General features: G+C 40.4%; 1 protein-coding gene across 1 annotated transcript in view; it reads left to right on the top strand.

Moving 5' to 3' along the window:
• IQSEC1 (IQ motif and Sec7 domain ArfGEF 1) overlaps positions 1-17,206 on the top strand; it is a 685,037-nt gene that overhangs the window by 646,359 nt on the left and 21,472 nt on the right. Inside the window, exons 8-13 of the mRNA XM_065408003.1 lie at positions 978-1,100; positions 1,985-2,151; positions 6,442-6,581; positions 8,467-8,496; positions 11,037-11,162; positions 15,668-15,767. Of these exons, the coding sequence (XP_065264075.1) occupies positions 978-1,100; positions 1,985-2,151; positions 6,442-6,581; positions 8,467-8,496; positions 11,037-11,162; positions 15,668-15,767 (686 nt within the window). The remainder of the gene's footprint in view (positions 1-977; positions 1,101-1,984; positions 2,152-6,441; positions 6,582-8,466; positions 8,497-11,036; positions 11,163-15,667; positions 15,768-17,206) is intronic.

Below are 17,206 nucleotides of genomic sequence, written 5' to 3'. Positions count from 1 at the left end.
TTTCCACTTTATTTGACTCTACCACCGCTGGTCCAGGTACCTGCTGTTCCAACCCTTTAAAAAAAAATAAAAAAGTTCTGCAGTGTTGAAGAGATAGTGATGTTCCAAACCTCTAGAGTTTACAATAGTGGTTCTGTTGTGTTTGTGGAATCAACATTATCCTTATAGGGATGAACCTGGAGGAGTGCACAGCTCCTTTGTTTTTCTCCTTGCACTTTTGCACAGAAGGAAAGCATATAGGCTGAAGTCATTAAGAGGCTTTGGAATTAAACTGTGGTAGCACAGTGCTTCATCCTGCAAGAGAAATGTGTATGCTAGTCTATCACTGTACATCAATACATTTAATAAGCCTTTTAACCTGGATCATACTTTTAGTGTAGCATCTGCATTACTGTATTATAACTTGCAGTGATTCATGTTTGGTTATTAAAACCTAAAAGCCAAGTTAGAAGAAAAGGAACCAACGACTCTCTGATTTGAAAGTAGCCTTTAAACAAGGTGTTAGAGCAGGGGTGGGCAAACTTTTTGGCCCAAGGGCCACATCTGGGTATGGAAATTGTATGGCGGGTCATGAATGCTCACGAAATTGGGCATTGGGGTGCAGGAGGGCTGGTGCTGCCTGGTGATAATTTGCTGATTTGAGAGCACAAGACTGATAATGATTCGTGACAGTGTGGAGTTTTGTACATTGATCAGCGTCCATCACATAGGCAGCTCTGCAATAAAGAAAAATAATGGCTTGTTTACATCTACTCTTCCCCCTCTGGCCCACTCCCAGTTGATATATTTCTTACAATTCTCCTCTCATGCTTTCATGGACAATTACTGATGTTCTGAGATACATTTGTGGCTTTGTATTTTACTAGAACTGGGGGAATGCTGAAGACGCTGGGCTTTTTTTCCCTATATAATGTATTTTGAATAATATATATATTGTTGGAAGGGCAAAGAACAAATGAGAATGTGTTTTGTCCTAGCTGCGTTGTGGATGAGATGGACTTCTCAGCAATGGAACTGGATGAAGCACTCAGGAAATTTCAGGCTCATATCCGTGTTCAAGGAGAAGCTCAGAAAGTAGAACGACTGATTGAAGCTTTTAGGTATGGCACTGAAATAAGTTGTCAGAGCACCTGACATGATCCTGCTGTTACATGTGAGACAGGGAGGTTGGGTAGAGTTAGGCTATTCCCTGCTTTATTAAGCTGCCTTTGAGAACAATAGGGGGTATTTATGCAGTTAAATGATGGTAGGTGTTTACTTTATACATTTAAATATAGAATAAGGAAGTTTTATGTGCTATTGTTAATGCATATGGTTAGTGTAATTATTTTTATTATGCATTTATATAATATAGCTGTGCTTCTAAATTGAAAAATTCTCTCCAAAATCAGTTTGATTGGTAAGATTTTTTTTTTTTTTTTTTTAAACTTCAGATATCTGTCCCTGAAAATTCACTATTGTAATTTAGGAGCTTGGTTTCTGTACCTTGAGGCATTGGACTTTGTTTACATTTTACAGTATCTCCATGTACTTTTTTTAACCTGCTGTTAAGCAGTTTAGCACAGTGGGGCAAAGAGCATTAATTTATTAAAGCCCACACAAATATTCTTTATTGTGGAAGAAAAAAATGTAAAGCATCTAAAATATAAATGTAAAAATCCTGGCCAGATCCTCAGCTGCTGTAAGCTGGTGTAGCTTCACTGAAGTCAGAGTGGAATATTAAAGTTAATGAAGTTACCCCAAATGAGGATCTGGCCTGTCTAATGAGTTTACTGGTTGTAAAATGGAAAACTTAAGCCTTTAGCATTCTAGCATGTTAGTTCTGAGAATGTGATTGGGCAGAGAAGTACTATAGAAAACTAAATGTGTATGAAGTATAAAGGATACCAAACTCGGCATCTTGAATGTAACCATTCATTGATTTGGTTTTGGTCACACAGCATTTCTTAACTCTGGCCGACTTCCCCCCCTTTGTTTCTTACAGCCAGCGATACTGTATCTGCAATCCCGGCGTTGTGAGACAGTTCCGAAATCCTGATACCATCTTCATCCTAGCTTTCGCAATCATATTGTTAAACACAGACATGTATAGCCCAAATGTGAAACCAGAACGCAAGATGAAGCTTGAAGATTTTGTTAAGAATCTAAGGGGTGAGAAAACTTGAATGATTGTCAGCAAAGATTTTTATTTTTTAGGGAAATTATATGATATATCTGATATATCGTATCTGAAGTAGGTTGGCTTTTAGGATAGCTAGGGAAATTATATGTGTGTGTGTGTGTGTGTGTGTGTGTGTATTTCCCTAGCCATCCTAAAACCCAACCTACTTCAGATACGATCTAAGACCAAGATAAAATATATAGAGCCTACTTGTGATTTTACTTACATTGCTTTTACACTGCTGTGAATATATTGACTTCAGCAATGTTATCCCTAAAATAATGTGAAAACAGAATTAGGCTTGTAATCCTTCATCATCCATATTCCATCCTCATTATAAAGAACTTCTATCCAGTCTTTTATTCCCAACTCCCTTGAGATATGTTATAAATATCTTCTATCTTGTATTCACATCTCTGTAATGTGCCAATTTCCTGGATATAATTGAAACTTGGCATGTTGGCACCCTTTGTGTAGGTCAGATGGCAGCTCATAAAGTTTGTAATTTTACAAACATGAATGAGGCTGAATAAACCCTATGATATAGTAAAGTTGTCCAACAAGTGAAAGAAGGTACAAAAGATCAGTAGTGTTAATGGATGATGTAGCCAGTGTTTGTGAAAGGAGCAGTACAGTGTGTAGACAGGGATGGGTAACTATGTTGTAAGCCCACTAATGACTTCTGTACTCATACCTTTTGTTAAGTGTTTCTGCTTCTGTTGACCAGTCCATCACCAAGAACACTGGCCCTGATGCTGACAGAATTGCAGAAGTAGGACCTTTTGCAGCATTCTCCAAAATCTTGAATTTTATTTTTAAAATGAAGTTTCTTTCCGTGCCTCGTTTCAAAGCAAACTTTCAGGATAAACTTTTCTGTCTGTTGCCAGACAGACAAGTTAGTCCTCTGTGAACCAAGAACTCTCCCACTCATATTAAAGGGGAGTTAATGTGGAAGCTGCATATCCACGATGATTATCCACATTCTCAGAGATGGAAATTAACAACTTTGTTTACTAGACCCCCATCCATCAAATGTTACCGTAGATAACTTGCGCTGTGAACACATAAATATGTATAAAAGTCTGGAAAATAATCAGCGTGCCATGCTGAAGGCCTTCTGAAATAAACAGAGGCTTTAAACCCCTTAGAAAAAGTCAGTTCTAAGGCCCTTGTAAAAGTCAAGTGTGAAGGGAACTGAAACCCAGCTAACTCAATTGCATTGAATTCTGCATCTGTGTGGATGTGGAATCCCCATTCCATGACTTGGAGAGTGATCTCCAGTCAAGAGATTTAATCTGTCCTCCAGCCCTTGGCACTCTGAAACCCACATCTTCCTGCTCTTCTGCTTTCCTGGTTCACCAAGTCTATATCCCATACCTCCCCACGTTATGCTGGTTCCCTCCCAAGAAATGCAAAATCTTGTCCCATTCACCAGAGCGTGGCTTGTTAGAAAGAAGAGCAACATTATTTTAAAATATGTTTTAATTCCCTCCACCTCTTGCTTGCAAGCCCAGCTCCAGCACTGTCCTAAACTGGCTCTCTGTGCCACAGATAGAGAACCAGACTGTGCCTGTTAGTCACAAGCCCAGATGGTGTGGAGCTGCACCCCCTACCCAGGCCTGAGTTGAACTCAGGAGGAGTGGACACATTGCAGCATGTATATGGGAAGTGTATGGCTCAGCATCCACAGCTCTATAGTGGCCAGCTCTGTTAGGGTGCCCCACACCTTTTCAGGTTGTTTATGCCCCAGGGGGCACTAGGAGGGACTGTGATTATCTCTAGTCCTTGCATGAAGGGCACAATAAAGAGAAGGCTGCTTATGCTTACCCTCCCATGCAAGGGTCAACTCCCTCAACTCCCATGCAAGGGTCAGGCACAGTCCAATCCACAGTGTTTCTTCTGATTGGTAGCATTTGATTGTGGCAGAGTGTGGGCTCAGTGCTGTAGCAGAACAGACACAGGAGCTACACAGCAGTAAGCACAAAGATACTGGCTGTTAAAAAACAAAAACAAAAAAACACACACCTTTTTCTCCATAGCACAGAGTAGTTAGCTGCATGGCAGGAAGAGGGCAGTGGAGTTCATTAGTGGCTACTGGCCAGACTTTGGCAACTGTCTGAATTATGTAGACCTATCTTCCCTTCGTATTTACAGATGCAGTTGGTTCATCTTGATGCTGAGTAAGTCATGGATACTGATGCATTCTGGAATTTCAGATCTTGACAATGAAAGTGTCATTTGTCCATTTCGTTCCCTGTAAATCAGTATCGCACTCTATCCTTGGCAGACATTTTAGTGTAGGGTGCAAGCTAAAGAAGATTAAATTTAGTATTGTCATTTTAGTTAAAAGTCTACAAAAGAATAAGGTTGAAAATGGCCCGATACTCCTACCTTTTATAGTCATTTCACAGATATGTTCTTGGCTGTTTTATCAAAGCTAGAGTGCTTCTAGAGGCTCCCTCTTGCTGGATCCCTCCTATTGCTTTTTATATATATAACCTGTGTCAGAGAGAGCAGTCTAGTAGGCTATATTGTTCCTAACTTTTAATGAATGGGTCTTCAGCTGTGGTCTGTGGAGCATTTGCAGCTGCTCACATGGTGCAAGTTCCCCCTTGCTTCCAGCTGCTAAGAAAAGATTAAATACTGTCATCAGGCTACTGATGTAAGCAATTGCTGTAGTTGCCACAGGGATGTTATGTGTTTGCAAATGAGAAAGAAGGTGATCATGAATGGGAGGGGAGATACCTGTTAAGATGTGGTCCAGCCCGTGTTAAAACGTTTGAGGTCCCCTGCTTTAAATCACTCACCAGATTTGATGTGCAAAAGGTGTATTTGGATTCTGTCCATGAAAGTTAGGAAGTCAGGAGCAGCTTCCAGGATTCTGTCACACTTGTTAGAATACTCACAATAATTATTCAGTATTAAAAATTAAAACCGCATGATAACAAGACTGATGTGAACTAGTGTAAAATGCTCTTCTAGAGTAAACTGCATTCTCTTAGAATTAATATTAAAACAAGAAATGATTAGCTAAAATTATTTTAATCATTAACCAGCACACTTGTATGATAGGTGTCTAACATGTCATCTCAGACTGGATAATAGTTCTTAATTATGGTAAAAGATCTAGCAAATTAGATGGGTGACAGAGAGAATGATGTGTATTATTAGTTTGGTTTGTATAAGATGTCTGGCTATGACTTAAATGAAAAGTTTCATTAAAAATGGGAAAGAAAAGTATTTGATCTGGGATGTGGGATTCAGAACTTCTGGTTCACTAGTTCAAATCCAGCTGAGGTCATTAGTGACCGAAAGTCACTAGAATGTGAAAACTGTTAAGTGGCTTTTGTGAAATGAGTCAGACTCCCTGGGACTCTGTGTGTTGGTGCAAAGGTCTACCTACCCAGGCAGGTCAGCTTGCAGAATGAGGTGCTCTGGGGTGCTCATTCCCTTCCTGCTAGACAAGTGTCCACATCACCAGAACCACCACCACCACCACAATTCACATTGTTTGACTGGCACCCTTGCTGGTAGTCTCCACAGAGAGGCCAAGGACTGAATGGACATGAAGACTGCACTCCCATTTTGCCTGTAGAGCAGGTCAGGGCTGAGGAGCATTGGTGAGGCAGATTGGAATGGTTGCACTGGTTCCGCTCTATGCGATACTGTTCTGGGGACAAAGGTAGAATTTCGTGTCCAAGAGCATTATCTGGTAACTTTCATCTGCATTAAATTCACTTAAACTTTAAGACAGTGTTTTGTTTTTTTTATTTCATCTGCCTTAGTAGCTATGAAGGCTTGCTTGGGGAATTACTCTTGTTGTGGGCAAATTTTGCTATAGTAATTAAAAAAAAAATAATCAAAAGTGTAATTCACAATTAAAATATTTCAATCAGTGGATGTATGGTGGTGATGAGGGGGTGAAAAGTAACACTTTTTATTTTTTAATATATAACTGTTTTCTTCTGCTGTAAGATTGGCAAAATGACAATGAATAAGAAAAGGGCTTAGACTCCCTCAACTACTTGTTGGCTGGAAGATTATTTGACTATATTAGGTCATGGAACAGAACTACTTAGATTAACAGGTATATCCAGGATCCCTATAAACAAGGCAACACCTTCTTTATGGTTAGTAAGGTAAATAAACAGTACCTGTGTCCTTATCTTGTTCTTGCTAAGAAGCCCACATTATTGAGCTGTAAGTGTGGAGAGGAGCCAGTGTTTGCTAGTCAGGTCATTGTAAGCCAAAGTGGTAATGAGAGCTGTTGGTTTCTGCAGGCGTAGATGATGGTGAAGACATCCCACGAGAGATGCTGATTGGAATATATGAGCGAATCCGCAAACGGGAACTGAAGACAAATGAGGATCATGTATCCCAGGTCCAAAAGGTCGAAAAACTCATCGTAGGAAAGAAACCAGTAAGTTAATTTTGCACTGAAACTTAAGCTGATTATGCCAGATGACTGAGAGTTGCAGGGCAAGGGTTGCTCAGACCTGAGGCTTTGTGTAAATGTAAATTGGACTGGACAATGACAAAATATGGGAAGTATGTCACTGTAATACAATTGCTACAAACATGACCTTGTTTTCAGAACTTTCACTAAGCAAGTGAACATTTCTCTGCACTCTAGCCTGGACGGTAGCGCACATCTGTGCATGGTGAGGTTATGAATATTACAATTTTTTTTTTTAAATAAAGATGATAAAATGTATCGGTTTTACCTACATATTCTCCCTGTTAGTTTCAATCCTGAACTTTGGCTCTGAAATGTCTGCATTTTAATCATCTTCTGTGATTATATTTCAAAAGGACTGGAGCATGTTGCTGCAAAGTGAGGTCTTAGAAAAACATATTTCAGCTTTATACCTTTAATTAAAGATTTTATTGATGTCAGTATTTCCTCCTCCTTAAAACAGGCTGTAGAAGCCAGTGTTTAAAAGAGAGGAGATCTGTATTGGAGACTGATGTAATCTTATGGTCTAAGAGACAATCTGGGAACCAAGTTCTCTTGAGTTCTAATGTTGGTTCTGACACTCGCTCCCTCCCTCGCTAGGCTTTTGCAATTCACTTAACTCCCCTTCCTTAGGTTCTCTATCCGTAGGAACGGGATAATAATATTTACTTAGTTCACAAAAGTGCTGAGTATGATTCTGACTGTTTTGTATTTAGCCATTGATTTCTATCCAGGGATCTTGAAGTGCTTCACAATCATTGATTAATTTCTCTTCACAACATCCCTGTGTGGGAGGGAAGTATTTTTACCCTCTTTTTAGAAATGAGGCAACTGAGGCACAGAGAAATTCATGTCAGCATTTTCAAAAATGTCCACTAATTTGGGGTGCCTTGGTTTTTGGATCCCCCCCCAAATCTGCAGCTGAAGTCAGTGGGGGCTCCGGGTACTCAACACTTCTGAAAGTCAGGCCCATGGGGATCTCATGTTGGGTGCCTTTTGAAAATGACTTGCCCAAAGTCACATAGGAGATCTGTGATAAAGCTGGAAGTAAAACCCAGACCTTCTAACTCCCATACCTCAATCAGCTGATTCCTGAAGTTGTGCTGCAGTTTTTAATGGATCCTTGTTTCCCATTTGAGTTTCAGCTTGTTACCTGCCATAGGGCGTTTTAGGTGAATAAGGACAGATTAGAAACTGAGGAAGGATCTCAAGATTTGCCCAATTATTTGTAAAGAGCTTTGAAGATCAGTGCTAAGTATTATTTATCTAACCTGAGACTATCCCAGTTGGTTTAAAGCAGATCACAGAAAAATATGGATTAGATCCTGTTTCCTATTTCCGGTGCGGGGGAATTCAGGCATGAGGGAGAACTGAAGACCCCCTGGAAGAACTGGGGGAAGGTGTCACCAAATATGAGAAAGCTAATAGTGTCTTACACCATATGCTTAAGGGGGAAAGGAAAAATGTCTTGACTGTTCTATAGTGTTTTGGGGGGTCATATTTACTGTCATATAAAACTTTCAGTTGACAGTAACGTATGTATTTCTGCTCCTGTCTGGTTCAGGCACATAGCATTCCAGACACAGGGCTTGATCCTGCAGTGTGCTGAGCCCATGCAGTCAATGGAGTTAGGGACACTTAACAGCCTTTCCGGAAGCAGTGGTTTTTCATAGAAACAGCTGCATTTGATGAGAATTTTTTTACTGTGTGAAAGAAAATGCATGAAATAGCCACCTATTTTACTTTATAGGAGTTTACTCATAGTAAGACCATGAAATATTTACTTGCTATGATACAGTACTGTGTTTCTCTGAAGTTTAACAAACTTGTATGTGTCTTTCTACTGTAGATTGGATCTCTGCATCATGGACTTGGTTGTGTAGGTATTCCTTTTCATATTGATTCATGCTTTATAAACCACACTAATCAGAAGCAGTTTAATATTCAGGATTATCCCTTACTAACACTAATATTTTTCTGCTGTATTTTTGGCTTTTTCAAAATGTAGGCTTCTTTCAGTTGATTTATCTTTTAAGCAAACTTTTCTCACAGTTGACTTAGCAAAAACATGCCAACACTTCCTGCAGAAGTCAGTTCATGCTCTAAGGTATAACGATTTGCTAAGAATTAAAAAAATTTCTTCATGTAGTTTGTTTATAATTCATTGCCTAGAGTTTTTTAGATTTTGTTTTTTCTCATGCGCTGTCTTTTTATTTGTGCATTACTAATGCAAATTATCACCAGACTATCTAAGGTGCCCTATGCAAAAATGAAAATTGCATTGATTCTGTCCCAAAAGACACACCCCATCAACTAGCTCTCATTTTATCAACTATTCCTAGTATGTTTCAGTATTTGTTGTTTGTTTCCTAGGAGGATATTGCCAATTAATTTGCAGCTCTTTTTTCAAAGGTAGATGAGTACACCAGGCATTAAATAAAAATTGAAGTCCAACACAAATTCAATTATATTCTTAAAATTGAATCTCCTTATGAAGTGTTCCACTTATTTTAATCTCAGGCTTGTGTTGCCAATAATAGTAAAAACCGTTTTTAAAAAATTATTTTAAAGCAGTGAAAAGCAAATATAAATGCTAATTCCCCATCACCTGACTTAGCTTTGTACTGTGTTTATAACGTAGCACCTTCTGTCAAAAGATTAGATGTCATTTTACAAATTTGACTCTTAATGATTTTTTTTATTATGATCATTTTCCTTTGCATTAATATTTTACCCTAGGATGATCCAGAGAATGTACTTCTGCATTGCTTTTAATCTGCTTGCCTCCTGCTGTCCTTGCATGAGCAGTCGACATGGAAGCTTTGTTAAGTGTGGTGGAAAGCTTTGTTTCATAGTCTAATGAAAGTATCTATTAGTACTTCCTAGGTGTTTGTTTAGAAATGCCTGCAGACTATGGAAATGCTCTGGAGGACACTTCTGTTGATTAAGAATGAATACATTTTTCCTTTCAGTTAAATTCCATATGTAGGTCTCACTGTAGTTAACTCTACATTAATTAGGCTCAATTTACTCCTTACAGTCTGTCATCTTGCAGTGGCAGATGCCAGGCTGCCAGCCCCAAGGGGAAGTAAGTCTGTCTGGAGATGGGGGAAATGCAGCAGCATAACCCATCTCTAAGCCCTCTCTGGTGGGAGCCTATGACAGCTTGTCCAGCACCAAAAGTGGGCAGGTGTGACCTCGAGGGAAAACTGATTCAGCACCTTTTCTCTAGCATTCTCTGCCAGCCGGATTCCTGTAGCGCATTAGCCAGGTTTTAAAACTGTCCTCTCCTGGCAAAAACCCCAGGAGAATAAGTACCGTAATTAATATAATGCCACACGGGTATTGGGGGTGAAATTCTGGCACGATTGGGGTCAGTGGCAAAAATCTCATTGATTTTAATAAGGCCAGGATTTCACCCAATGAAATAACAAAGAGGAGGGGAAGGTGTCCTTGTATCAGTTTCTATATTAAAATATAGGCCATACTATGAACAAGTTTTGTGAACCACTGATTTAAAGGAATAGTGTGTACTTACTAATAATCTCTGCTTTTCAGCTTCCTTGGCCTAATAAACCATACTGTTCCCATACAGAATCAGAGGTTGTAATAAAATAGTTCATTTAAAATAAGAAAAACAAGTCTAGGTGCAAAGGAATATTCTATGCTTTACATGAAAATATAAATTTAAAACATCCCTTTTTAATACGATTGGCAGAATAAGCTTATTTGCATTTGAAAGACATGAAGTCTCAGTAGGTTCAGAATAACTATTTTCTGTAGATGTTGTAGGCAGGAATGTTTCAGGGAAGAAAGTGGGAAGTTGTTATTGGTTTTCTTATCAGCATGAGAAAAGAAGTCACTGAAAATGCATTTACTTTTTCCTGATGTGCATGCCACCTTGCCTTGATGTCACAAATGTATAGATTGAATTAAACAATTAAAAACAAACAAACCCACCAAAGCCTGGTGTATTCACCATCTCACAAAAGGTGAAATAATTTTGCGTCCCCTGTTATTTGGTATTAGATATTTAAAAGTGTGCAGCAAAACGGAATCACTTTGCTTTGTGATCACACTTTCTGCTTTATTTTACTCAATGTTTTATAGCTATATACACTAGGGATTGCTCCTGCTCCTATTGAAGTCAGTAGCAAAACTCCCATTGGCTTCAGTGTGCAGGATACAAGTCCCTACAGAATATCTGACCTAATGATTTCATTGTGTTGTGGATCTGTTTCAACTCTGCAGCAGATATATCTGTGTTGTTATATTATTCATCCTTTGATGAAAAACAGTCTACTATTGGTCTTAAAGAACTAAAGATATTAGAAGTATTAGCATAATCATAAAGACTTCAGGCAAGAAAGATACTCTTTATTAACTGAGATCAGCATTGTACTTTTCTGTATACCATAGGTTCTCTCTTTACCCCACCGGAGACTTGTTTGCTACTGTAGGTTGTTTGAAGTTCCAGACCCAAATAAACCTCAGAAGCTTGGTCTGCACCAGCGAGAAATATTTTTATTTAATGACCTCCTTGTGGTATGTATTTTCAGATACAATGTATTTTTTTAAGATAAGCTTTTATTAGCACACAGATTCTGATAAGTAGAGAGACTTCCTAAGTATACTAAGAAGTGTGTAGAAAACTATATTTTCATTGCTAGATTTCTGCTGCCATTCATTTGTTTATCTTTGCTTAGAGGGAGACAGCTTAACCTTTGCCCGGATAGTCTTATCATATTTTTGGCACCGTGGCTGAAGGGTTTTTTGCTAGAGAGCTTTACTAGCACTATCAACCAGGTTTTCTGGGACATGATAATGTTTTTCTTGCTTATAAGGTCCAGCTTTCTAAAATGCAAATGTTTTGCAGATCTTGCTAAAGGCTGGGGGCCAGACTTTTAAAGGTATTGGGGTGCCTAAGGTGTAGATGGCACCTAGCGGGACTTTCAGAAGTGCCTAGGTGCCTAACTTCTATTGATTTCAGTGGGAATTATGCATGTAGGTGCATCTTTAGGCACCTAAATACCTTTAAAAATCTGGCCCTTGGTCCTTCTTGGAACTGAGCACTATCTGGATGGAGCTTGGTGCTTTGAACTCCCATTGATTTCCATGGGAGTCAGGGCACTGAAAACCCAAGAGGCCATATGTGCTAACAGGGACAGTGTTATGGATCTGGATTTAAACAGCTGTAAACTAAGGATTTTGTGTCCTCTAGTTATCTGCAACATAGGTTCCCTTTCCCATCCCATACGCACACATACACACCCCTTGGAGGAAACAGAAGAGTTTAGTTTACAAGGGGAAGTTCTTGTCTGAGCAGTGAGTATATCCGTGCAAATATGTTGAATTTTAGAAATTGAGTTCTACTAATTGAGTTTATCCTTATAATAAATTAAATCAGTTCTAGCAAATCTACAGGAAAAAAAGCATGTTCTTATGGCTATGTATTGCTTGCATGAATATCATTAATACCTCATTACATCTAAGCCCGTCATTTCCCCCAGGCCTTTGGTAAGGGATACCAGCCACGGCTTTGGGTTATTTTTATTATCTAGCTTTAGCTGGTTAGTAGTTGTTTGAGTCAAGATGGGCTGAGGACTCCTTTGTTTTGTATTGTGCACTGTTTGATTTATTTGTAGGATGGACAACCAGTGCATGAGACAGGAGACTGGATTTTTATCATTCAAATGCATTTAAAAAAGAAGAGTCATGGATAAAATCAGAGACACTATTTAAAATCCAAATTGTGTTCTAGTGACCCGTGAATATGATCTTGAGCCTCAATAGTCTAGGAAGAGTTCGTGTCCAACTGTTCATAATTAAGGCTGCGAGTCTGTCACGGAGGTCACGGAAGTTATGGATTCCATGACTTTCTTGGACCTCTGTGACTTCTGCACCCTGCAGGTGTGCCTGACCCCAGAGCCACCCGAGCAGCTCGGACAGCCCTGGGACCAGCCGCACCACTCGAACCCCCCGCAACAGCAGCAGTCCCGGGGCATCCCCCGCTAGCAGCACTGGCGGCGGTGGTCCTGGGCCGGCCCCTGCCAGCACCGGCAGCGGCGGTCACAGCTGGCCCCCCACCCCCGAGATCCAGCAGGCACCCTGGAGCACCCCTCCCCAGCATCCCCCACGAGCACCAGTGAGTGTCCCAAAGCCCTCCATGAGCACCAGTGGGCACCACGGAGCTCCCCCAGCACCAGTAGCCCAGGTGCCCCCTAGCGCCCCCAGAGCCCCCCAGAACACCCAAGATTTAGTCAGGGATATATAGTACAAGTCATGGACAGGTCACGGGGCTGTGAATTTTTGTTTATTGCCCATGACCTGTCCATGACTTTTACTAAAAATACCTGTGACTAAAACGTAGCCTTGCACATAATCACTGATAATCTCCGAAATATATATTTAATCAAGTACATAAAAGGCTGTTACAAGGAGGAGGGAGAAAAATTGTTCTCCTTAACCTCTGAGAATAGGACAAGAAGCAATGGGCATAAATTGCAGCAGGGGCAGTTTAGGGTGACATTAGGAAAAACTTCCTCACTGTCAGGGTGGTTAAGCCCTGGAATAAATTCTCAGGGAAGCTGTGGAATATCCATCATTGGAACTTTTTAAGAGCAGGTTAGACAAACACCTGTCAGGGACGGTCTAAATAAGTGGTCTCCAAACTTTTTTGATCGCACACCCCTATCAGTAAAAAAATTTTGAGCACGCACCCATTGCCACGCCGAAGCGCAAAAAAAAAAAAAAAAAAAGCGCTCCTCCTGCCACGCACCCCCAAGGATCCTCTTGTGCACCCCACTTTGGAGACCGCTGGTCTAAATAATACTTAGTCCTGCCATGAGTGCTGGGGACTGGACTAGATGACCTCTTGAGGCCCCTTCCAGTCCTACAATTCTGAGATTCTATGATTTTCTTTTGAAACCTGAAGATTCTTTCTCGTTACTACTATTAGTTATAAGAAAGTGGTTTGGTACAATAGTTTATTGTTGCAGAAAATATTTGTGATAATTCCAGTTTACCTGTTTAAAAAAAGGCTCATCTAGCTATTGAGATGAAACAGGAAAGGGTAATTACACCTGGCTATTGATCTGTGTTCAGTTGATGTGTTATGATCCAGACGTGTCTATTCCCTTGAATATAAGTTGATTATGTTGAAATATGTTTTACAGTTGATTTTCCTTCCCAGCATACATTTAGCTTGACCCAGTGTTTTTAAAAATACAAATAAAAAGAGTGATAGTGATAGGTACATTGCCTGCTCATTATTTATAATTTGTACTCTTACTCAAAGCTTGAACAAGGCAGGCTTTCCTTCAAAAATGGAAAAATAACCTTCAAATCCAAATGTGATCATGAGTGTAAATCAATGCAACACTGTCATCCTCTGCAAACAGTCTGTGTTTTGTCTCCCTTAGTCTGATGCTAATAGCTTTGCCAAATTGTATCAGAGTGAAAACTGACCAGAGTCTCGTTAGTTATCAGTGGTGCAAATGGGGAACTCTATATCCAGAAGTTAAAATTAACAAGAACTGAGTCAATTTTATTCTGCCACAACTTGAGCAAGCTGTGAGCTGCAGCAGAGGCAGGATCTAGTCACGGTGGAGGAGGTCCCAAAAACAGACGCTAAAGAGCAGGTTATTAGTTGTTGTTTGTATTTCTTTAGTGCCTAGAGGCCTCAGTCAAAATCAGGTAAGTGCTGTACAAACACAGTCTAATCGGACAAGAGAGACCAGGGCCAGGAGGAGAATCAGAGGCAGTGGGAGGTGAAGAGACATGGCCAAGGTCACACAGCAGGTCAGCAATAGATACCAGAATAGAACCCAGGTCTCCTGAGTTCCAGGCCCGTGCCCTGTTCTGCCTCTCTGCAGTCTCATTGTAGCACAGAGGACAGAGAGAGGAAAAGCTCCTTCTGCCATCTAGTAGCCAGAAGGGATGCGTGCTTCAGACTTATTAGACACCTCCTAGCAGGAGGCTACAAAAGATAATCCCACAGACCACACACTGGGAATCCTACCACTGTCCCTGTGAGTTAGCTCAGTTTTTTATCTGAGAATAGCTCCCGGACTAGTGAGTGGTTTAGTCCTTGAGCTATTTTGGGTAAATCTACACAGCCTGTGGAAGTGAGCCTCTCAGCCTGGGTCGACAGACTTGGGGTGGCGGAGCTCATGATAACTCTCTAAAAATATCTGTGTAGACAGCGCTTTGAAGTTGCGGCTCAAACTGGAGCTCTGGCTCTGAAGCCTAGGGAGGGAGGTGGCAGAAGTAGCTTGGAAGCTCACTCATGTGGCCTGTGTAGACGTACCCTAAGTGTCTGGTAAACCTCTCAAGCCATACATTTGAGGAGTAAGAGAGGGAGTGAATAGGAATGAGGGTGGAGGGTGGCAAAGGGAGGGAAGAGGCTGATAGAATAAGTTAATAGAAGGGAGTACTATATAGGCAAGTACTGAGAGATTTGGGGGGGAGTAGGGGAGACAGAAACAACTGTGTGGCAGAGAAAGGGTAGTAAGAGGTTAGAGGGAGAGAGAAAACAGTCTGAAAATAACTACAAGATAAACTCTGATCAAGGATAGAGGGAAAGGCAGGAGACATAGCAAGTTTCTGTTGAATGACATATTTTTCAATTACATTCAATAAACAATATGTAATTGTTTCATTTCTTTAAGATTGAGGGGCAGTGGCCTTGGGAGATATGGTAACACACAGATATTTTCACCCCAAGCCCTCTTGATGGTAGGGGTCATGTACATTTTTCAAGTCTTGTTTATCTTTCTGCAAGCAAAGGTTGTAGAATCGTGTCCCAATAGACCAGTTCCAGTGCAGGAGGGAAAAAAAAAAAGCAAAAGTAGCAAATAGTTACTGTATTGCAGACTGGAAGCTGTCTTTGGGTAAAATATATATATATATTTCTGATATGCCAGTATCAAGAGTAATTAAAGTAGTGTGCATAGAATTGTTTCACTATTATAGTTGAATATTTTCCACTGACATTCAGATCAAAGAACACATTATTATTTTGTCTGGGTTTTTTTAATTGATATTTTCAGGTCACCAAGATTTTTCAAAAGAAGAAGAATTCGGTCACGTACAGTTTTCGACAGTCCTTTTCCCTCTATGGAATGCAAGTTCTTCTTTTTGAGAATCAGTGTAAGTCTTTCTCTGTTTTTCTCCATATGGTTTTCTAATATCAGGATGAAGAGCTGCCCATCAGTTTCTTAGGTCTAGGAGTGAAGTGTAGCCCTAGAATTAAATACAAGATGCTCTTTGAAAATAGCAGGAATGTCGAAAGACTTCTGGCTTAAGGATAGGCGTCACATCTGGCTCAGAATGGTGTTTCTGAATACAGTGAGGACAAATTTGGTGTATCCTTTTCTGATCTTCAGCTGCAATTAACAGATATGTAGTTCTAAATAATGACTGAGAGACAGATTTGTGTAAAATAGTCTCTCAGCCACTGTTTGTTTATTTAATATCTTTACTGATTTATAACTCAACTCAGTACCTAGGGAACTTGCATAATTAAAAGATAAATACAAAATATACTTAGATGAAGTTTTTGTATTAAAAACCTGCATCTCCTGTCCCCAGGTGTTCCCGGGGTATTTTAAATGCTTCGCCCCTTAGATGTACCAAACTCAGTCTCCAGGAGACAGCCAGAAGGGGCCTTCCATGTGATTATCTTGCCACTGCTCCTGGGGAGTTGAACCCCAGGAATCAATAGCAATAGCAATCTAGCAGCAAGCTTAGCTGTTTCTATCAGACATAAGAGGTTTCTCTGACATTTTGCACCCAGACCATGTATGGCTTTATAGATAATAGCCAAAACCTTGAACTGCATAACAAATCCAGTGTGGTTCAGTGGTACGATAGTTTCTGGTTTCTCCAAGGTGCTCCTTGCCTGCCATTCCCATAACCCCTGAAAATGAGGTCACATGCTCAAATGCCTCATCCAAATAAAGAAACAAGTTAGTGTATTTTACATGAGTTGAAGAATCCGGGTGACTTTTAAAGGGTTACAATTATGGTTTATTGCTGTAATCTAGCTGTGAGATTACAAAGGCATGACTTACTCAGGTACAGTCCACATCAGATAGGAATGTTTACAGCCTGGTCATAGATGAAAATAGGTGTCTGCCTCTGCTGTCACCTGGGCATCCAGAAGCAGTTACAGATTTAACATAACTTCAACTGCAAACTACACTGGCAAAGATCAGACATACACCTTCAATAGAGGGCACACTTACTGACTTAGCCCAATCCTAGAGATGCTTCACCATGCCTTTTGCTATCAATAAACCTCGTGGCTCTTGTCCACTTCTGTGTAAACATAAAGACATATGGTATCTTGGAGTTAGTGGAAATTAGACCTAGCTCTGAGTGCCACCCACAGACTGATGCTGCTGCAGCCCAAGCCATCTCACTATGTATCGCCTCTTGCAGAAGTGCAGGCACAATGAGCAGGAGGGAAGACCGGATGGAACACTTTAGATCCCCATATGGGAGAAGCCTTGGGGTGGCTTCTTAAAGGGAAAGGAGCAAACCCACCGAAGAGGATGTTGTGTCCATCCTTCAAGGATCCTGCAGAT

Source organism: Emys orbicularis, chromosome 7 (assembly GCF_028017835.1).
Source record: "Emys orbicularis isolate rEmyOrb1 chromosome 7, rEmyOrb1.hap1, whole genome shotgun sequence".
In the NCBI taxonomy this organism is placed as follows: Eukaryota; Metazoa; Chordata; order Testudines; family Emydidae; genus Emys; species Emys orbicularis.
The sequence above is the reverse complement of the archived record's forward strand: the minus strand, read 5'-3'. Positions and strand labels throughout refer to the sequence as shown.